The sequence below is a fragment of the Peromyscus maniculatus genome, chromosome 17 (assembly GCF_049852395.1).
Source record: "Peromyscus maniculatus bairdii isolate BWxNUB_F1_BW_parent chromosome 17, HU_Pman_BW_mat_3.1, whole genome shotgun sequence".
Classification (NCBI taxonomy): domain Eukaryota; kingdom Metazoa; phylum Chordata; class Mammalia; order Rodentia; family Cricetidae; genus Peromyscus; species Peromyscus maniculatus.
Genome location: NC_134868.1, coordinates 28,175,656 through 28,198,738, shown reverse-complemented (window position 1 = coordinate 28,198,738; position 23,083 = coordinate 28,175,656). Strand labels below are relative to the sequence as shown.

The window sequence follows — 23,083 nt, the reverse complement described above, 5'->3', positions numbered from 1 at the left end:
AGGGAGGAACTTATCAGTCCCTATACCTGAAGAGCTATGAACAGTTTGCACTGATGGCTTCTGGAGAAGAGAGAGCTAGTTTTCTTTAAGTGTGTGGGCCCTGGTAGGTCAAGCATGTTCCAAAGGATGGCTGTATACCTATGAGTATATGGAAAGCACACTTGGACTCAGTAGGTTATAAAAGACAGAATGTAAAGTTGGGAAGGAGTTGGGGTAAATCTGGGAGGAGTGGAAGCATGAATAGGATCAAAATACATTGTTTCAAGGTATATATATATTAGTCAGGGTTCTCTAGAGTCACAAAATGTATCAATTGAATCTCTCTCTCTCTCTCTCTCTCTCTCTCTTTCTGTGTGTGTGTGTGTGTGTGTGTGTGTGTGTGTGTGTGTGTGTGTGTGTGTAGGAATTTACTGGAATGACTTACAGGCTGCAGTCCACCTAATCCAACAATGCCTAATTGTGAGTGGAAAGTCCAAGAACCTAGTAGCTACTCGGTCCCATGAGGCTGGGTGTCCCAGCTGGTCTTCTGGATGTGCTGACAAGGTAAGGGCATGGAGGCAAAGAACAAACCCTCCTTCCATTGTCCTCATATTGGCTTCCAGCAGAAGGTGTGGCCTAGATTAAATGTGTGCCTTCCAGACTCAACGTCTGGATTAAAGGCATGCTGTCTTCTTGCCTCAAGATCTAGATCACAAGTGTGCCCTCCATTTCTGGATTATGGTTCATTCTGGATATAGTCAAATTGACAACCAAGAATAGCTATCACAGTATGAAATTCTCAAAGAGTTAATAAAATATGATACTAAAAAATTATCCAGACCCAGATGTTTTGTTATATCAGCACTGATTATCCATGATCCCAGAGGGACACATCAATGACACCAGCCCAGATTGATAAGTCAATGTTTGATGAAGTGGTGTGTCAGCTTCTACTGCTATCCACGTTTGTTTTTTCTCTTGAGACAGGGTCCTGTTATGGAACCCTGGTTCATCTGGGGCTTGCTATACTGTAGCCTCAAACTCATAGTGGTCTCCTTGCTTCTGCCTCCCAAGTACTGAGATTAAAGATGTGCCACCTCTTTTGCGTTCTAGCCATCTTTGAACACTAAACACCTGTCCTTTCCTATGTACCACACACCATCCACTTTGATCTAAACAACTTTTGAGTTTCTAACACTTGCGACCAAGTATTCACTACAAGAGGCCCCTAAATAATCAGAAGCTAGCTTGGTACTCAAGGATAGGCTACTTATTCTGCTATTGGACATAAACAGATACACTAATTTCAGGCAAGCTCACTCTATTTTGTAAAACCAAATACAGCCTGATCACTTCCTAGGTTCTTAGTCTGGACAAAAACTTCACTGTACCACTCTCAAAATCCAGAAGGCTTCTTCTCTTGGTTGTCTGACTGCAATTTCTTAAGCAATTACTTTACCCTTGTTCCACTTTCCTCTTCTTGAAACTATTCATACCAATCCCTACTCCAACACTAAATTCTTTCCAGCACCTTCTTACTGAGTATGACCATTAATCTGTATCACCAATTTAATTAGACTTACCATCACCTACAAGACACACTTCTGAGCATGTCTGTTTGTGTTATTTCCAGAGAGATGTAACTCAATAAGGAAGCCCCACCCTTATGTGTGGCTGACACTAGCCCATGACCTGCAGTTCTCACTAAATAAAATGGTAAAGAAAAAAAAGTGAAATCAGCACTGGTATTCATTTCTCTCTGCTTCCTGACTGGATACAATGAAACTAGCTGCCTCATACGCCTGCCTCTGTGCCGTCTCCATTATGACAGACTATATCCCCACCTTCCGCCATAATAAACCCTATCATCCTTGAGTTCATGTTGCCAGATATTTTGTTACAGCAATGAGAACAGTAAATAATGTAGGGAAGTTCCCACAATGTGCTTCCTTTCTTACTGTAATGAGTAGATCATAATTTATTAACTTATTCACCTATATGGATGATCCTCATTATCTTTGACCAGAGCAACTTAACACCACTAAAATATTCTTGCTCCAAAAACTTAATTGGTAATGAAGTCATTTGTTTCCCAGAATTTCTGGAGAAGACAACTGGGGAGAGAGAGAGAGAGAGAGAGAGAGAGAGAGAGAGAGAGAGAGAGAGAGAGAGAGAGAGAGAGAGATTGGTTGAAAGTCGATTTCTAGTTCTAGGCCCCAGAACCAGACAACTACTCACCTACTTCCCATTTCTAGAGATTGTAGGACACTTTTATTTATATCTTCTAATGGTCAACATCATTTACTATATCTCTTTTGTAAGCAACCTGAGGTACTTTAAATGATGATGAGACATTCTTAAATAAAAGGCATTGAAGTGGTCTCATCTTCATTCACAAATTCATTCAATTATTTTTTTTAGTCCATTTGAAAAGAGTATCATTTTTATGCAAAATCTAAATACTGGGATTTATCTTAAACTTTACATAGATCCAAGTGAGTTTTGTTTTTGCAAACTGCAGAACAAGAAGCTGGAGTGAGCAGACTGCATGGTGGGCACCTGGGAGTATTAAACAAGACAGGTCCTGGTCCTCTATAGACACTGAGCAGGAAGTCAGACAAACATCCTTTTCCTTCAATCCCTTTGTCTTAAACCCAAGGGATAAAGACTCCTCCTGAGAACAATTATAAGGGCAGTTTATAGATGTCTAGGATGTTGCTTCCTGTGTAGGTCAAATACAAGTCAGAGTGTCCACATTTTATTAGTTTTATTTGTACAAACAAGTATACACTTTGTTTAAACAAATCACTCTCTGTGTCTTTATTACATATTAAGCAACAGTAAAAAATATATTTGAATTCTGTTTAAATTTGGCCATTTGATCAGCCATCTTAAAGCAGACAAGAAAATAGGAGAAAAAAATGTTTCTCATCTCCTATAAATCAATGATTAATTTATAAAAATAATTTGAAAATATGTAAGTGAAGAGTAAAGCTTGCTGATAGACAGCACACACAATATTACCAAGAAGAGAAGAAGTAGTTATATCTATTACGTTTAAGAAGTACTATGCTTGTTTTATGATGTTCAAATAGAGGAGGGCATTTCAGTTCAAAACAAATCTTACCTAAAACGCTGAAGAAATAAGTATTAACAAGTAATGGTGGTAGACATTGTGAAAATTAAAATCTTTCTTCGTAGAGTCACACTATGGATGACTGTAGGCTCAGACTGTATAGTCTCCTTCAGAAGTGGGAATTGATAAGTGGTAAGGGATGAGGTTTCCTCAGAGAGAGAGAGAGGGAGATGGATGAGAGGGAGACCCCTATTCAGTGTTCCTTGGCTCTCAAAACAGTCTGGGAAAGACCCCAGAGACAGACAAAAGAAGGGGGTTGGAAGTTTTATCATAGAACAAAAGTGCATGCTTAAGATACAAGTGCATTTGCCGGGCGGTGGTGGCGCACGCCTTTAATCCCAGCACTCGGGAGGCAGAGGCAGGCGGATCTCTGTGAGTTCGAGGCCAGCCTGGTCTCCAAAGCGAGTTCCAGGAAAGGCGCAAAGCTACACAGAGAAACCCTGTCTCGAAAAAACCAAAAAAAAAAAAAAAAAAAAAAAAAGATACAAGTGCATTCTCAGAGTGAGCCACACATCTATCAAGGTTAATAAGGAGGGGGTTATTCATGAGCTGAAGTGGAGGGAAGACAGGAATTCCCAGGATAGGATTTATACCTCTTTTTCATCTTCATGTGGGATTTTCAGATATGTTGTGGCACTCAATGAGCGATCAGAACAGCTAATTCTGCAGGATTGGCTAACAATTGGAGACCAGATTATAAAGAAGCAAAGGACAGTTAGCACTCATCCCCATTGGCCGTGTTAGTCTCCATGGTTTCCAGTGGTCATGTGATGTTCTGCTGTGACACAGCTCTGCAGCACTATTCTGTGATTGCTATTCAGTTTGCTGTCTACTGTGTAGCCTGCCTTGATTCTGTTCAAACTGCTTATTGCCAGCATGGAAACTCAGCCCTGAGAGTGCTGACATGTTTACATCCAAGCACCTGAATGTGTCAGCAAGAGGCTCCTTAAATTCAGCAAATGGCAATGTTCCAAATAAGTCAATGAACTCAGCAGTTTTTAGGGACACACTAAGACTTTATTCATATGCCAATATGCCATTATGTAAAACGTAAACCTACAAAATTAGTAAATAGGCCATAGCTGATACGGGTTCCAAGAGAAGCCAAATTTGAATAAATAATTTTAGAAATTTTATCTCATTTTTATTTCTGTTTCTGTATGTGTCTGTGTGTAAGTATGCACATTTTCATGTAGATGTCCTCCTAGACCAGAAGAGGCCATTAGATCTCTTGCAGATAAAGTTATAGGTGGTTGAAAGCCACCTGACTGATGTGCTGAGAACCAAATTCAAGTCTTCTGCAAGAGCAGCAAGCACCCTTAACCACTAAGTTACTGCCTCAGCCCCTTTTAGTGATAATTCATGGGGCATGTTTTAGGGTGAGAAAACTATCTGATAAGATTGCAAAGGGATGAAGTTTAATATGTTATACATTTGTCAAAACCCATGAAACCTTATCACACAAAGCATACAAAAGCTTTTGTGTATGCAAACAAAACCCAAACAATTCCAGAGATCAGAAATCACAGGGTAGAGTGCAGACTGACAACAGAATCTAGCAATATTACAAAAGAACATTAACCTCATTTAAGGGAGTGAGGGGCGAATACTAGCTGAAGCAACTTTAGAAAACAGAATGTAAAACTAACACAAAAGGCATTGTATTTAAGCTTTTTAGTGTAGCTACGAAAGTTGCCTTCCCCAGCATGTGGGTTAGCAATTCTGATACTGGTATATATAGAATTGCATGATTAAGTACAGAGATGGTGATCTCCGTTAGCATGGATGGCCACAGAAAAGCAAGGCAAAGATTAAGGTGATCAATTAGAGTTGGAGACGTCAAAATGCACTATTGTTCATCCAGACTAGTTAATTTAATATACATATTAGATGTGTATAAATATGGCAATATTTATAGATACATACATATGTATGAGTTGATTTTCACTCACATTGCTTGCTTTGGAAGCACAGAAGGCATTCACTTACTAACAAGGTGTAATAATACTGTTCTAGATTGAAAGGATCCAAGACTCCTTGCAGATTGCTTAAACAGGGAGCAAGGGAACATCCAGGATTACTTTGAAGCACAATGCAATTCCAACAAGTAAATTTACACACACACACACACACACACACACACACACACACACACACACACGTCAGAGAGAGAGAGAGGATGATGCAGTATGTCAAAGGGAAAAAGAGACACAGGTGGTTGCTAGAAGGGCTCCCTAAATCCAATACTAAAACAATTTGAAGAAAACCATCAAATAGTATACTAAGTTAATAGTTCTTTAACACAAAATACAAGTTTACATTAAGTCCATACTAATTTTGAAAAGTGAACAAATAAGACAAATGGAAGAGAATAAGTAAAGTTGCCATGCAGCACAATTACAAGCGACTTTTGTAGGCATTCAGCACTGAATGAGGAGCATATTTCCCAATTCTTGTTCTTGTCTGCTGCTGGAAGTCTCCCTGCTACTTGCAGGGCAGAGCAAATGCCACCTCTTTATAGCCTTCTACACCTATTCACCTCTCTCCTGATCATCATTGATTGTTCTTTCTTCCAAACACTGCATGTGGGATTTCCACAGTTAGTTCATTCTCAAGGGTACGTGTGAGAAGAGAGGAGCCTAACAGTGGAGAGAGATGGCCTACACTGTCAGCAGAGTGGTTGTTGACTCAACATTTTCATTTACACTCTAATGTCTCAGTACCAGAGCAAGAGATATTTTGAAAATTATTTTATGTGGATTTTCAAGATGTTTACTCTTTTTATCAGAAAACAAAACTAAAGGCTTTGTTTTATTAAAGATAAAACCTAATCTAATGGCCTTTTCCTAGGAGCTAAGTTACCCATTGTGTATCATCTCATGGTATAATATATTCACAAGGAATATTCTATATATAAAAATATATTATACCCAAATCATCATCTCTAGTTATTTGAGGTTTTATATCTCATTATAATTTCATAAGTTAAGAGCCCAAGAATCCCACAGAGACCAACTGACTCAACCAAAGCCACTTCCTGAGTCTGTCACCCAAGGAGGGAAATGCTGTTTACACAAAGACAATCTATGGACCAATGTTCCGGAAGCAAGCCTTTCTATAATATGGTTAAGAAAATTATTTAAATTCTCTTGCAAAAGAAACACAAATATTAGGAAAATGCAAGTATTTATTCTAATATCTATTTTATCAAGTAATAAAAGTCATCTATTGTTGTGGGATATCCAGCAGAGAAGACTGTGTGAACATGGGTTTAAGTTAATAGGAAGTCTTTATTATCAGTCAGTGACCACACTAGGTGTTTAGGATCTCAGTGTAGGTAGCCCCGAGGCTTTCTCAGGGTGAGTTTTTAAGCACAAAGAACATATTCTGGGTTGACATACTTCAGTTAAGAAGAACAGTTAGCCAGAAGCAGAACTACAAAAGCCAAAAAGCAAGATTAGTACATTTAGAGACTTTCCCAGAACTACAGACGGATGAATCCATCAGGCCTTTCTTTTCATCTTGGCTGATCTTCATGCTGAGTTTTATGGCCTAAATGGTACTTCCATCATGGAGTCAGTTGTGTTAAGGTCTGGGGGTCTGTTATGCTATGAAGATTATGAAAATATTCTGTTCTTGAGTATGCAGATTTCAAGGCTACCTAACATCTATCAAAACCAACATGAAAATAAAATACAAAGCTTTTCAACTGAAAAAAAAAGAAAAACTCTTTCTAAATATTTTACTCTTGTTCCCATTGAAGTAGGCTTGTACCATAAAAGCAGTTATCTTTCGTTCTATAAGTGTCTCAAAATGTGAGTGTTATAAAATCTCATGTAGCTGAGTGTAGTGCTGCATGCCTTTAAAGGCATCACTCCAGAGACAGAGGCAGGCAGATCTCTGTAATTTCACAAGTTCAAGGCCAAACTCCAGCATAATAATTTCCAGATCAACCTGAGTTACATAATAAAACTCCATCTTAAAAATAAATTATACCTATAAAACTCTCAGTTTTATTTATATAAAGACTACTTTTAAACCCCTTTGAAGGGATCAACTGTGAAGTCATTAACAGAGGATGCTCTTAACTGCCCAGGTATTTGTTTGGAGTAGGTAAATAAAACAATTGTTGATAAGAGGCCTGAAATAAGAAATATTTCAAAAAATGAGATTCAATTATGATACAACATCATCATCTATACATATAAACATAAACTTTCAAGTAAAACTCAGATTTATGATGGACCTTTATAAATTGGATCTATCCCTTTATCAGCTTAATCTCCACATAAATTTAATGTGCTGAATTTCGTGACCCAAGCACTACTTGCAATTTATGATGAAAGGCATTTATCCGTTCTTTCTGAACTGGCCAGTTCAAGATGCAACGGGATTTAAACATTCCTCTTCGCAAACAGAGTGCATGGTTTAGTTTATAATCTGGAATATCCTGAAGAAAAATCAATATAATTGAATCCAGATTTTGCTCAATAGCTTGCTGAACCGCATGGTGTACCTTGAATCTAAATAGAACATTAAAATGGATAGTTAGATAACTAACAAATAGAAGAGAAAAGTTAAATGCTTAACAATATAAAAATTATTTGTGGAATGTATTTGTACTTTCACTAAAAGTTAGAATTTAATTTTGTTGCTAGACATTTTACAAGTTGTCAATGAAGTAATTTTGCAAGTTCAGTTGAAAAATGAGTGCAGACGCAAACATTCATAAAACCCACCTACCTTTTGCACAGAGGGTCTTTTAATAGATGGTATGTTATAACAAAAATGATTTTTCTGCTTCTTTTGATGCTGTTGACAATTGCTTCAAGTCCAAGGACCCCTGCTTCAAAGTCCCTTTCTTCCAGGCAGAATTTGAGAGACTGGTCTTGTTCCTCCATTGGGGAGAAGTGTTTCCAAACCCAGTCTCTGTCTTGATGGGCATGAATTATGTATGCCGTGTATTCAAACTGTTCAGGCTGTGCTTCGATTTCCTTGAAACCAAGAACCCGATGAACCGAAACATTCCAGTAAAAAGATATCCTCCAGCCCTCGAAGTGAATGAGCAATGCCGTTAGTATAAAAGTCATGAGCACACTGGTATTAATCATGAAGAAGAGTTCAAAGGGGGCACTGTCCTTACAGGATGATGTGTCAAAGTGCATCACCGCGAAGCCATGATACTGAGGCGGGGTGTTGCAGAGGTAATGAGTCGGTAGCTCAGAGATGTTAGCGTGGGTCTGGTTGATCCAGTTAACAAACCAGGCAATACTCTCACATGTGCAATCGAATGGGTTAAAGCGCATATCTAAACTACTCAGGTTCTGAAAAGCTGGCCCAAAAACATTCTTCTCCACCGATGTGATAAGGTTCTTCTGAAGGTTTAATGACCTTAGAGACATCTGGTCATCAAAAATAGATGGTAGAAGTATGTTTAAATTATTCAGTCCTAGATTGATGCTCTTTAGTTCAAATAAGTTCTTGAACACCCCGACTGGGATTTCGTCAAAGCCGTTAGACTCCAAATTCAGGATGTGGAGGTGAGACAGGCCCTTCAGGAAATTAACAGGACCGCCAGGGTTTGCATGTTTCCAGAGCCTTGCTAAGTTGTTGTGCTGAAAATCCAGGATTTCTAGATTCTCCAGACCCTCCAACAAGTCCTCATTTATGTTGGCGATATTGTTGTTGCTTAAGTCCAGAATAGTCAAGTTACGGAGAGGGCGGAAAGGGGAGGGGGAGATTACCACATTTTTTAGTGCCACCCTCCTGAGCATCAGTCTCTGAAGACTGGGAACCAGAGCAAAGGAATTGCTAGTCAGTTGGAGATATTTATTATAGGACAGGTAGATCTCAAATATATTTCTCAGACCTCTCCACTCCTGGCCTGTGAGTTCTTGATCAATGTCATTAAGACCAAGGTCAAGTATCCTGAGTTGGCCCAACCAAGAGAAGGCACCACCTGCTATTTTTGAGATGTGATTTTTCGTTAAATTGAGTGTGAGCAAAGGAGAATGAGCAAGTGACAAAAACGTTTCATTTGTTAAAGTTTGTAAACTTGTGAAAGTTTTGGAAAGACTTAGATACTTCAGACTCGTCAAGCCCGTGAACATATTGCTTTTTGTGCCTGGAATATTATTATCGTCCATGTTGAGATATTCCAAATATTTTAGCCACTGAAAAGAAAAATCATCGATCTTGGGGTGAGAAGCAAGTGAAATACTTTGTTTAGTAAATGCTCGCTTCAAATTCAGGTACCTCAGATTGGAAAGTCCGTAAAAAGAGCGAGGAAACAAACGCTGTATGTTATTGTACTGCAGAGACAGGTACCTAAGGTGTGGGAGCCAAGAGAAGGTATCGTTACCCACATCGCGTAGGCTGTTGTAGGAAAGATCCAGCGATGTGAGATGGGTCTGCTTCAGCCCAGAGAAAGTCGTGAGGCTGGTGGCCAGAAGCTGGTTGTTAGCCAGAGAGAGATTCTGGATGCTTGTGTTTGAAAGTTCCCAACAGAGCTTCTCCGTGAGGTGGAGGTTTAGTTGAGCGTTGTTCAAAAGGAGAGCGGATAAATTGCCAATTGCATGAAAACACCCTGGAGAAAACTGACGGTTCAAAACAAACAAACAAAAAACCAGTATGTAACAGGCTCTGAAGGGCATGCTAAAATGCATCTTTGCTCAGTTCACCAAATGACTTGGGCAGGGCAGTCCACTCTATCCCTCTAGTGAATAGTTCCTTCTTCACTCTGGGCCTGTAACTACTTCCACACCCCCACCCCACCTACACCCACACCCCAGGGTCTTCCCTGGCTTCCCAGGTAAGGTTGCATCTCCCAGCATTTTGCCTAAACCACACCGAACCCAGTTGCATTTAATAAACTAAGTGTGAAAACTGTAAAGGGGCAAACCCTGAGTCTGTCTTGGTGACCACTTTCTTGTGGCCACATGTAATGAAACAGTGACATGTAGTTTCTCTTCTGGAACTCTAAAGTGAGCTATTGGTCTTGTCTTTCCAGGTTTTCTTCTGGCTTTATTTCATGAGAGTGTTTTCAGCGGTCTTCCACTGACTTACATTCCATTATCAGAAGCCTCAGTTGTCCTGGTACTCGAAGAGGGACTCTAGAGAGGGGGGTAGCCAGAGCTTGCACTTAATGTGAAAGCAAAGGGGCTTAGATTTCTCATAGGTAGCTTGTAACAAGTGTGGGCTAATGGAGCAAAACTAACTAGGAAGATGAAAAGAGGGTGCTTTATTGAGCAATAAATAAAGGGAGTTAAAATGAAAAGCAGGCAATTATTAAATTACAGTACATTCACCTGAACATTGCTTGCAGACTTGAAAGTTAAGGTGATTTTTTAAATTATTAATTGTGTGGGAGATGCTCAATGATAGGACATTTATTTTGCCGCCAAGAGTCAATATTGCACAGGTGTGAGAGAGCATAGTCTTGGGTAAGGTACCAGAAAGGCTACCCTGTCACCTGACCTTCTTTGTCTTAATTTGCTTTTGTGTAAAAATAAGTTGATTAAGAAGAGCATGTATATACATACAAAATATAGAGAAATCATTTTCACAGTGTTGGTACTGAGTTAAGTGTTCTGAGACTAAGCTGTGGTTGGCATTCTTATAATTATTTAGAGAAGAATTGTAAATATATATATACACAAATACTAGCAATGTTTGTTTCTGATGATAGACTTTTAAGTGACTTTTTTAATACTCCTTGTTTATGTATTTTATAAGGTTATGGCAATAATTGTTCTAATCAGAGAAAATGTATTTTAAAAATAAAGTGAGTAACATAGACAAATTATTTCCGTATTCTTTCAGGATAATTTTTTTCATGGTCTCTCATATCTGAAAAATTGTTTTATAACTCCCCATATTCTTGTAGCTAGTAAATACCCTAGATGAAGAGTTCCAGGCAGTTAATGGCTAGTGAGAGAAAGAGAGTCAGTCTTCCCCAGAGATACCACATGGTCAGTTCTAAACACATACATATGAGCAATACTCAATGGACTCAAAAGCACCAAATGTGTGTAATATATACATAGATGTGTATGAAAATAGTTCAGCCAAAGATCATGGGCCAAAGAAGAGCAAGGTAACTGAGAAATATTCTATCACAGGGAATTTTTTATACCAAGAACTGCTGTATGCCAAATGCACTACTAAATTCTTTTGCCTCATAGTCCCATCAGGTAGTATAGGTTTGGAAGGCTGAAGCACAGACTACTTGGATGAGTTACCTCATCACACATTTAAAGACAAAGCCTGTGCAGGAGTGGCTAACCCAAGTTGGCAGCCACCATAGTGCTTTCGTCTGTATGGAGATCTCAGGAGGAGGAGTTTGATTTCCACAATATAATTAGGAAACTAAAGTCAGAGTCTTTTCAAAAATCAAAGAACAGCTCTGCAATGGCACAGGAATTAGAATTGACCCCATCAATGGGCAATTCTCAACTCTTTTTGATGAAGGTGTCAGTGGCCCCCCAACAGCAAGTGTTGAATGATGTCTTAAAGACATGGCAGAGCTTATCATTTTATTTCACTGGAAATCCTAAATTCCCATCTGTGCAACACAGGGATTACACACACCTAAGCGTAGCATAGGAAATAATTTCACCTCTACTTCTCACCTCTTTAAGTGGGTTGGATGACAAGTCCAATTTTTGCAGAGAAGAATTGCTAAGGAAATCGAGTTCTTCACTTCTGAGTGCAAGGATCTTATTATTTGATAACAGGAGCTCCTGGAGGTCTTCCAGTTGGACCTCAGTTCCCAACTTCGTAGATGATAGACCGTTATGCGACAGATCTAACTTGATCAAATTCTGAGAGTGAAAAGTAGATACATGCACATGAGAGACACCAGAAGCAACTCCCTCCAAGTGTGTGACTCTTGGAGGTAAATCCCAAAGGAAAAACTGACTGATTTCTATTATTCCAAAGGAATAGTAACTTTTGTGGCAATTAAAAATGCCACTGTTGTTACAGTCTTTCCCCCCATTCTTCCTCAATTTTTGGACCAGTCTGCTGTGGAAAAAGCCTCCCCTATACATGGCTGCATAAACAAGACCAGAGAAATGACAATATCAATAGACATGTTACATGAAAGTGGGTAAATTTCAAGGGAACCAATCCCTAGACAAAGAACTATTAATGCCTGCTGGAGAAGAAAGTTCATCCTCTCCCAGTGATGATGGGCCCCCATATTGGGTTGTCCAATGCAGAGCAGTCAGCCTTGAAACAATGTACACACAAACAACAAAAACAGATTCAGTGAGTTATATTTCTATATATTTGTGCACGCGCGCACGTGCGCACACACACACACACACACACTTACATATGTAACAATGCAAATCAAAGAGAGGATATCCATGAAAGTGTTGGGGTCACATGACAGGAATCTGAGGGAAGGTAGCTGGGATGAGTGGGAATGTAGAAAGGGGGAGGTGATGTAATTCTATTTCAATTTAAAACAATTAAACAAAAAAAACCCACCCTTTTTGTAAGGATTTAGTTTCTTCATGAATCAACTTATTTCTCTCTCACCAAGTTAAAGAATTTAAGCTTATAAACTGGTTTACTTATTTATAAGCATTTATTTATGTTATAAAGGATAGCTACATGGCTTAGTAAACATAATTCATGAATCTTGGAAACTAGTTATAGAAAAAAAGAAGAAAATACTCATTTAAGAAAACAACACACCCAGGTGGTGGTGGCACACGCCTTGGATCCCAGCACTCGGGAGGCAGAGCCAAGGTGGATCTCTGTGAGTTCGAAGCCAGCCTGGTCTACAGAGTGAGATTCAGGACAGGCACCAAAACTACATGGAGAAACCCTGTCTTGAAAAAGAAAGAAAGAAAGAAAGAAAGAAAGAAAGAAAGAAAGAAAGAAAGAAAGAAAGAAAGAAAGAAAGAAAGAAAGAAAGAAAGAAAGAAAGAGGGAGGGAGGGAGGGAGGGAGGGAGGGAGGGGGGAGGGAGGGAGGGAGGGAGGGAGGGAGGAAAGAAGGAAGAGAGAGAGAGAAAGAGAGAGGAAGAAAGGAAAGAAGGAAAGGAAGAAAGAAAGAGAGAGAAAGGAAGGAAGGAAGGAAGGAAGGAAGGAAGGAAGGAAGGAAGGAAGGAAGGAAGGAAGGAAGGAAGAAAGGAAGAAAGGAAGAAAGAGAAAACAACACAACCCTTACAGCTAAGGCTCAGGGAACGTCTTGGAAGTGGGAGTAGGAAGGTTATAAAAGCCAGAGTATCAGGGCATCTGCCTGTAAGCTTCAAATTCAGGCAAAAAGGCAGGAAAACCCTGATGCCTGTTAGGGGAACATCAACTGGAATTTATATTAAAGAAATAAGACTTTCATGTATGCATTAAAAAGAAAAAAATGTTTCTCTAGTAATTTCTCTGGTCAGATTTTGAGATCTTTGCATTGAAAGGAATTTCCTGCACACTATGATTTAAGGAGGCTCAAAGACTGGCCAACATATCACTTTATCAATGCTTCTCAGAGCATTTAAAGTAGTACATTATATCCTCGGCATCTGAGAAAGAATAAGGCTCAATATTTTATTTGAGGCCACAAAACAAAGAAGACAAGTCTTTTACAAATGTCTTTGGTTTAAAGAAAGCAGTTAGGAGTTGCTGAGGTTACTAGCTAATACCACATACTTTTCATAGATTTAAAATTCAAGCAAAGCGTTTAAAAGAAAAAGGTGGAAGCCACTGAAAAGGCAATATTCCAAGACTTCTTAAACTCCAAAGGGTAGGCAATGTTTAGCCAAAGAGTCTGCTTTCCTATTGTTTCAACTTTTTACTATTACTTAAGTCAGAATTTGGACTCATTGTGTTTCTTACTACGTCAAATCCTAAATTCAGCAGCACCATGAGTTTATTTTCTATGTTCCCTATGGGATAGTCAGATGCATTTCTGCTGCTGATGTCTCTCTTCTGAGTCCTATTTCAAATGAGACAATACAAGAGAGGGAGAGTTCTTAATGTTCCAATCAACTTGAGACTGTAATTTTGAGCAGATTTACATCACAGTGCCCACATGCACAGGTGTGCCCCAGCAGTCACAAAGAGGGGTTGATCAGCGTTTGTACTCTTACCTTAATAGCTATGAAGACTTTGAGGATTCATTAACTTGAAAACTCAACTTCATGTAACTTTAGATTACATTTGCATTTCTTAGAACAAAATGGACATACTCCTCTTACCTTCTGGTTTTTGAAAGGGTTGCTTTTAATTTTGTGTATTGAGTTAGACATTAGATAGAGTTCTGTCAGGTTCCTGCAGAAGATGAAAGTTTTATCGGAAATCTGCGATAGCTCATTGTGTTGGAAGTTCAAGACTTTCAACAAAGGGAGTGTTAGGCACAGTCCTGGCTCCAGTTTTGAAATGGAGTTAAATCCCGCATCCAAGATAGTAAGTTGGCTGTATCTTGTAAAATTGGTCGGTGGTAAGCCTCTGAGTTGGTTGTGGGTAAGATTCAACACCGTTATGTTAGCAGGAAGGTCATCAGGTATGTGTGTCAGCTTCAAATGGCTGCAGTCAGCTACTTCATGTCTCACGGTGCACTGGTTTGTGGAAGATGCACAAAGAACCCACAGGGACAAAAGTCCCCCGAAGGAGAGTATTAGATAGGATGAACACCCTTTCATGATTCTGCCCTATAAAAGAAATATAAAAAACGCTGGCTTTTACCATGCTCCTGTGTCCTTTGGTATATTCTTTTAAAATGAATCACCCAAATCTATAAACGATCTTTTAATAACTTTTGCACCACACAAGTATATATTATATAATTAATGCACCAAACAGAAATAATTCAAATAACACCAATAAGTGAAATAAACTGCAGATACTTCTTCCTTATTCGTCACCCCACCATAAAGGTAAGGAACTCAATCATGCCATTTCCTTACAACTATTATTATTTTATCTATTGTTATATTTACTACTTTTAAAACTATCTCCAAGTCAGTCAACTACAGACAAAAATCTCCTCTTGAAATTATTTTTTATCAACACAGAATAATTACATACATTTATGGAATACAGTAACTATTTCAGTATGTATGTGATGCATAATGAGCAGACCAAAGTAATTTTCATGTTTATCGCTTCAAATATTTATCAGTTCCTTATGTTGGGAACTGATATGAACATTCGAAATTATTTTTTAGTAGCCATTTGAAATATATAATTAGTCACTTTTAACCATAGTAATCCAAGTCATTCTTCTATTTCAGCTACCCTCCTGCATTTGTTAGCCACCTTCTTTTCCTCTGTCTTCCTGTACTCTTTTTACCTCCAGTAACCACAGCTTTATAAATCTACAAGTTCATCTTTCACAGGAAAAAAAAATGTGATTTTTGTCTTCCTTTGTCTGGTGTATTTCACTGGTCATACTATCCTCAGGCTCACCCATGTAGTTACTGATATGAAGCAATTTTAATCCTACTCTAAATGTTAGGAGTTTAACTATACCCTTCTCTTGTTTTCTTTACTAGTTTTCTATAGTGATTATCTTCACTGAATATAGTGTTGCATTTATAGTTTAAAAGACTTTACTTGTGGTGATATTTTATTTGTGTGCCACAATAAAGCTTATCTGGGGATCAGAGGACAGAGCCAGCCACTCTATTAAACATAGAGGTCAGGCAGTGATTGCATACATCTTTAATCCTAGCATTCAGGAGGCAAAGATGCACCTGGATCTCTGGGAGTTCAAGGCCACACCGGGAACAGAGCCAGATGTGGTGGCACACACCTTAAATCCCAGCCCTAGTTAACCATAGAGGTCTAGAGGTCTATACAGACAGACAGGAAGTGATATAGCAGGGCAGAGAGAAGAAGTAAGATGGCAGGGCACAGAAAGGTATCTAAGGTAAGAATATATAGGAAGTAGGTCTCTCTTGGGCTGAGGATTGCCAGTGGTAAGAACTCATGGCTGGCTTGTTTTAGCCCTCTGATCTTTCAACTTTCACCCCAATATCTGGCTCCAGATTTTTTATTAAAAAGACCATTTAGCAATTTGTGTTACATTTACATAAAACTATATTTCTTCATCTACTGACGACACAGAATTTTCTGATGCCTTACTTGGTGACACAGGAGATGCATGCTCTTCTGTCTTTACCACATTTTTCCATCCTCAAATTCCTGTAACTGTTAGTATAGCACCAGTTAATATTGCTAAGATATGAAATGTTAGGGGTTTTGGACTGTATCTGTGAGTAAGCATGAAAAAAAATGTTATTTAGATCAAGTAGCAAAAGCAAAGGCTGAGAAATCTCATTCATAATTTGATGTTTGTATCAGTCAATATTCACTGAAGAATCAGTGAAACTTAGAGGAACACAGTGAAGGGAGTAGACAGACCGTGGAATAACACGACCTGCATTCTGATAATGGTGCTTCTGTTTTGTAGCTTTGGACAAGTTAATTCATTTCTCAGATCTAGATGAAATTATCCACAGGTAACTGTGAGGACCAAAGGAGATGATCCCCTGGTTCTCAGGATAAGCAATGTAATGCTAAAACCATTATTCAGCCAAAGTAATAACACTGGGAGTTAAGAGCACATGATTTGTTTTTTTTTTTTTTCAAATTCAAACATTTTTGTAAGTTTTTATTTTTATTTTAAGAGCACATGATTATAGCTATGCTCTATGTTTAATATTTTACTTTATAATGAATAACCCGAATTTCTCATGAGATACAGCTAAGCACTGGACAAGAGCACAGCAGTAGAAACGCCAAAGTGTGGAGAATTTGAACTGTAAGGGACTCAGCAAGAGACACAAAGCTGCTCATTAATTCACACTGGTTGAGCATGAATTGCAGGTGGCTCCCCTCACAGTTTGTGACAACCTGCATTGTTCCCAAACAGTGACAAAGGACCATCTGCAGAGTCTGGAGTTCTTTCAAACTGCTTTTGGTTTTCCTTTAAAAACTAAACAGAAAATTTTGGGTTCTGAGATGCCCTTGGATTGGTTTTTGGTAGTATTTGGTTTAAGAATGAAAAGAAAAGAGTTGAAGTATTACTGACAAAATTCAAAGGCCTTTGAAAGTTTGATCTGTGGTCTTGTTGTCTTCAATAACTTTGATACATGGGTTATCTGGAGTACAGACTCCTTTTTTATTAATTTTTATTAGCATATATTAATTGAACAAAGTAATGAGCTTTGTTATGCTTTTTCATACAGGAATGTAAACCTTAAATACATATCACGAGACTAGAGACACGGCTTAGCAACTAAAAGCACTTTCTGTTCTTCTAAAAGATCCGGGTTCAATTCCCAGCATCCACATGGTAACTCACAATCATTTGTAACTCCAGTTTTAGGGGATCTCCATTCTGTTCCGGCCTCCATGTGCACCAAGGCATGCACATAGTGTACATATACAATGTAGGAAAAGCACTCATAAAAATAAAAATACACTTAAAAATACATTTCACACAAAACCATGAAGCATCATCTCCTTGTCTCTACTCTCTAACATTGCTAATAAGTCTGATATACATCCAATTTCTCCTCCTTTATATATATATTTTTTCTTAACAATTTCTCTTTATACATTTTAGTGTCTTTTCTTAAAAGGTGGTAGTGTGGAATTTCACAAGGATATTTCAAGTTATGTCTTTCCTCCAAAATGTGTCTATTGTTACTGGTTTCAGTCTGAAGGTTCATGTTTTCCCTCAACTTTTATAGTCTTCTTTTTCTATGACAATTTCCTTTCCTACACCTTCTATATTCTCTCCTTTGGAACTGCTTTCAAGCAGATAATGGTCATCCTGTGTAATCCTGTCCTCCATATCAAGTTTTGCATTTTCCTTCTTCTATCTTTCTATTTCATATTCTTAGACATAAGCTTATCTTTGCACATGAGGCCTACCCTGATTGATTTTCATTTTAGCAATTATATTTTAAATGTGTACAAAATAGTGCACAAATCACAAATGTACAAATTATTGAATTTTCAATGGGTATATCACTAGAATTGCTTACTCAAATCAAGAAACAAAAGTTTCTCCAGTGCTTTAGAAATCTGTCATGCCCACCCCATGAATTCTTCATTCTTCCTAAACACAAACAATGCTATCTCCTATACAAAAGGTTACCTGCCTTTGTATCAAGTATTAATAAAATCTTACATTACACCAGTCCCTCATTAGCATGGTTTACACTCTACAGTTTCAATTACTTGTGGCAGCCATGATGCAAAATATTACTACAATGCAATGAGGAATTAGGGCATTTTTAGGGAGAAAGAGAGAGACAGACAGAGACAGGAAGACAGAGACTGAACAGCCATATAACTTTTACCAGACTATAATATCAAAAAAGGGTCTATCGTTAAACTTCACCATAGGCATGAATATACAGGTAAATTGGTATATGTAGGGTTGGATATTCCTGATGCTCTCAGGTGCTCACTGTGGTCCTAGAACACATTTGCTGTGGGATGTTCTCTAGGCTGTGAATGTGTTGCTCTGATTTGGTTAATAAATAAAGTGCTGATTGGCCAGTAGCCAGGCAGGAAGTATAGGCGGGACAAGCAGAGAGGAGAATTCTGGGAAGTGGAAGGCCGAGGCAGAGAGATGCTGCCAGCTGCTGCCATGAGAAGATGTTAAGATAATGGTAAGCCACGAACCACATGGCAACTTATAGATTAATAGAAATGGGTTAATTTAAGATATAAGAACAGCTAGCAAGAAGCCTGAGCCATTAAGCCAAAGAGTTTAAATAATATAAGCATCTGTGTGTTTATTTTATAAGTGGGCTGCGGGACTGCGAGGACTTGGCAGGACCCAGAGAGAAACTCTCCAGCTACACACATTCCCATGGCTAACAAGGATAATGTGTGTATCATTCTGTGATCTATCATTCTTTTCTTTGCTCCATATGAGGTTTGTAAGATGTATCCACATCTCATCATGTCTTGACATTTGTCATTTTTTGTTGCTGTAAAATGCTCCATTATATAGATATCTTAAGGTCAACAAATTCCCAAAATTTTGCATAAAAATTCTTAAATAGGGCCAGATACAATATCTTATATCTTTAATCCCAGCAGCACTTTGGAGGCAGAGGCAGGTGGATCGCTGTAAGTTTGAGGCTAGGCTAGCCTACAAGGTAATTTCCATCCCAGTGAAGGCTACAAAGTGAGACCTTGTCTCAAAACAAAACAAGCAAAAAAGAGAAGCAAAAAAGTATTCTTAAATATTCTAGACAATCCAAAGAATTTTACAGTGAATATGCTTGTGTTAAAACAGATATAATAATCTATCCAAATACCTGTATCATCAGCTTCCAAACATGTACCACAAACATCAATCTTCCCCCTCAACAGATTACTTTCTCATCAATAGTTTCAGCATTTCTTTTGCACCGAATTTGTTAGCCAATGCAAATTTTCACATAATAAAATGCAAGCATTTTAAGTATACATTCTCTGACTTTTGACAAATGCATAAATCTGTGTAACTCAAATCCAGAGAATTCCTCTGTCTCCGTCCCAGTTAATTTCCAACATTACTCCCAGAAGCAACCACTGCTCTCTCTACAGATTTTTCTTATAACCTCAGAGGATGGAACCTAATTCATTCTCATACATATGGCTGCCTTTATTTGGTGCATTAATTTTGAAATTTACCTGCAATATGTGTTTCAATTACTGGCCTCCCCATTCCCTCAAAGTATACAGTTCATGCACCCCCAGTGATCATATGATATTTACTACTTCTTTATACATATGTATCTTTCATAAAGTTTACATTACACATTAGTTGTCAAAGTAAGAGACAGACAACTAGCAAGTTTTCCTCCTAGTACCATAAGGTTTTCTGTCCCCTGCTTACCAGATTATGGGTACAATCCCTGTAAGGTATTCCAGTCTTTGTTTAGGTGATAATTACCCCTCTGGAAAGGCTGTGAATAGAAATTAGAATTACTGAGGACTGATGCACTTACAAACTGTATCTCTGAGTAACTGAACAACATTCCCAATCTGAAAACATACTTCATTGAGAGAAAAAAAATCCACTAAGTGTTAATAAAGCAGGATGTATGAAAAAAGGAAATCATGGATAAAATCTTAGGAAATTCAGAATGCTAACCCCCCACATATGCGTGCACGCACACACACACAGACTCACAGTCACACACAGAGAAGTGGGGTACAAATCCTAAACATTTTGTAAGGTGACCATATCATTACTTCCAAAGGAAAGAGATTCATTTTTTATAAATAACTTCTCATCAGTAACATGAGTTAATAGGTAACAGTAAAGGAAAGCTTCCAGAACATTTGGGAAAAGAAAAATGTTAAATTCTAAACCCCCACAGTCAGCTGAACAACTAAGAAAACAGTAATTTGACACTGTTAGATACATTTCAATCAAACAGACAAAAATATGTGGAAATACGAAATGAGAATGAAAAGCAAGTTACCACTGAATGATTCTTAAAGAGAGGCAGGGGAAGAGTAGGAGAGAGAAGACCTTGCATTTGGGGAAGAAGGCACACAGAATTATATTTCTTAATTCGAGGGAAAGACTGCACTCTAATATGACTAAGACAGAGAGTGCAGAGAGTGAATACCTGGTATTAAGCACGATTTATGTTTTGGTTTATAAACATGTTGCTATCTTTTTCTAAGTTAATACACCAGCACCTACATACAGAAACATATCAAACATATAACATTATAGAGTCAGGGAAACAACTGCCATATGTGGAAGGTTGACTATTCTTCCCCATCTAGCCCATAATATTGCAGCTCATTTTCCAACCTTACATTACAACTTCCTGAACAGCCTGCCTCCTCTCCCACCACCCTCTTTTATTCTGGAATAGGAAGCCAGCCACTAGTTCCTAGGGACATCCGAGAATTCTTTCTTTCTCAAGTACATTATCATAAAATGTCAGCTCCCCACAGCAACTAAATAGAAGAAAGGAGTTTTTAACTTTGTAGGATTTTGTTTCTTTAAGGAAAAGGTGCATTTAAAAAAAAAAAAAGCATTTTAATTTCTAATATAATCTTTTTACTTAATCTTTGAGAATTTCGTACTGTATACTACACATATACATATATTTTCATTGCATTTATTACTACTTATTACTTACTCCCCCTGCACACCCCAGAGCCACCTTCACCCCCCTTTTAAAGCCTATTACGAAATCCCTCTGGAAGCTTTCTTAACACGCCTTTCCAAGAACAGAAGTCTACAGAGGAAATACTTTTTGTTTTAATTGCTTCATAAAATTGTTGTTTTACCACAAAAGTCAGATTTGATTTTTGTGGCTAAATTTGCATTTGGCATTACGATGCATTTCTCCCCTCGTACCTGCACCATCTACCATCTTTTGTTGTGTGATTCTGACACAGTTTCACTCCCCAGATGGGAGACAGGTGGATTAACGTCAAAAGCCAAGAGCATTCTGATTTTATTCAGCCAGAGATCCTGCATCCCCTTATAGTTTTCATTCAGAGTTTTTTTTTTTTTTTCAGTCAGACATTTCCTTCAAACCTGAAAGTGAAACTTAAGGTAAAGAAAAAAAAGAAAAGAAAGAGAGAGAGAAAGCTTAGCATATCTGGTGCAACACAGGATATTATCAGTGAAATAGTTAAACTTTTACCTTTTTTGTTGTTTCTTTTCCGTGACCTCCTGGAACTCATTGAAATAGTCATGAACTGAACGTTAGGTAGAAAGATCTAAGAGGAGGAACCTGCGGCTGCCTGTGGGTGGAACTCTGGAAGTTAATGAGTTCAGGACTTCCGAGCCAAGCCCTTTCTCCGTGGTGGGTTGCAGATCCTTGCAAAACTGTCAGATTTGAGTAGTGTGTGGTCAAAGGCTTGGGACTGGGGGGTAAGAGTGGAGTTGGGGGACTGGAATTGTGTGAGAGGACAGCAGGGCAGGGGATGAGGGAAACGGGTGGGGGGGAGGACATGCCTAAACAAAGTGAAAGTCATTCAGTCACTTACTTGACTTTATTTTCTTTACAACCTTGCAAAATGAGCAAAGTTGAACTTAATCTCTTGGTCACACTGGGCATCCAGTTTTCCAGCAGGGAAAGTTGAGGACATCCAGGGCACAGAAAGAGGTCTTGTCTAAAGAGCAATAAGGGAACTCCCAGAAACAACCAGGAAAAAACAAAGGGGGGTGGGGTGGGGAGGGAAGGAGGTCTGGAGGGAGGTCAAAAGGAACAGAGGGAGAAAAGGAGGGAGGGAGGGCAGAGTTCTCCCAATGCTGGCTGTCACAAAGAGCCCTTCTTGCTCAAGCAGACCCAGTTTCCCACTGTATCCACAAGTTGGCATCAAACAGGTTTGCTCTGAGGCAAGCTCAGATTAACTCTTTCCTTCTCAATTAACTTTGAGGACTCAAGTTGGTTAAAGAAGTGTGATTGCAAGGGAATGAACTCAATTTCCTTTTCATTACAGACGCACAGTGAAAAAAATACAACCAGATTGATATGTAGTAAAAATGTAATAAAGTGTACAAGAAACAGAGAGACCACCTAACCTGATTCTCTTGATTTGAAACCTAGAGAGAGGGGTGCTTAAGGACTTACCACAAGTTACTACAGTGGTTCCTTCTGTCAACTAATAATAAAACAGCTCTGGGTGGAGGACAAAGTGAATAAGGTGAATGGATGCAGAATTGAAAGCAAGAAGTAATTTCTGCATTTTGGTGCAAATTGCCATTCCCAGGGTCCAGTTGGTTACACCTGTGATTACTGGGCACACGATTACACTCTTCTAACTTTGAGCTGTAACATCTTTAGTTCAACATCATAACAGTTGTCCTTAGTAAATAATTGTCCCCTACATTTATCCACCTGGATGCCAACATTATTAATAGCATTGACAAGATTTCTTCTCTGTGAGTTCTTTGAAAACAGGACGAGCTGCATTTTTGTACTATATGTCTCTAGTCACTATTCCACGGTAGAGCATTACTCTTGCTAGTCTCT

At 38.5% G+C, this 23,083-nt stretch overlaps 1 protein-coding gene across 14 annotated transcripts; it reads right to left on the bottom strand.

The window, feature by feature from the left end:
• Positions 1 to 4,984: 4,984 nt before the first annotated feature.
• Positions 4,985 to 22,246, bottom strand: Tlr3 (toll like receptor 3). 14 transcript variants are annotated; one of them, XM_076553428.1, is made up of 9 exons: positions 22,095 to 22,237; positions 21,749 to 21,933; positions 21,457 to 21,651; positions 19,969 to 20,038; positions 16,206 to 16,333; positions 14,318 to 14,770; positions 11,746 to 11,937; positions 7,859 to 9,711; positions 4,985 to 7,638 (listed from the first exon to the last, which is right to left on the bottom strand). In XM_076553428.1, the coding sequence occupies exons 5-9, from the start codon at positions 16,224 to 16,226 to the stop codon at positions 7,410 to 7,412; spliced, it is 2,748 nt and encodes a 915-aa protein (XP_076409543.1). In that variant the 5' UTR covers positions 16,227 to 16,333; positions 19,969 to 20,038; positions 21,457 to 21,651; positions 21,749 to 21,933; positions 22,095 to 22,237; the 3' UTR covers positions 4,985 to 7,409. The 14 variants fall into 14 exon arrangements, with proteins under 14 accessions (XP_076409543.1, XP_076409544.1, XP_076409547.1 ...); XM_076553429.1 differs by having other exon boundaries at positions 21,749 to 21,848; XM_076553432.1 differs by having other exon boundaries at positions 21,457 to 21,639; positions 21,749 to 21,848.
• Between the last annotated feature and the right edge of the window lie 837 nt (positions 22,247 to 23,083).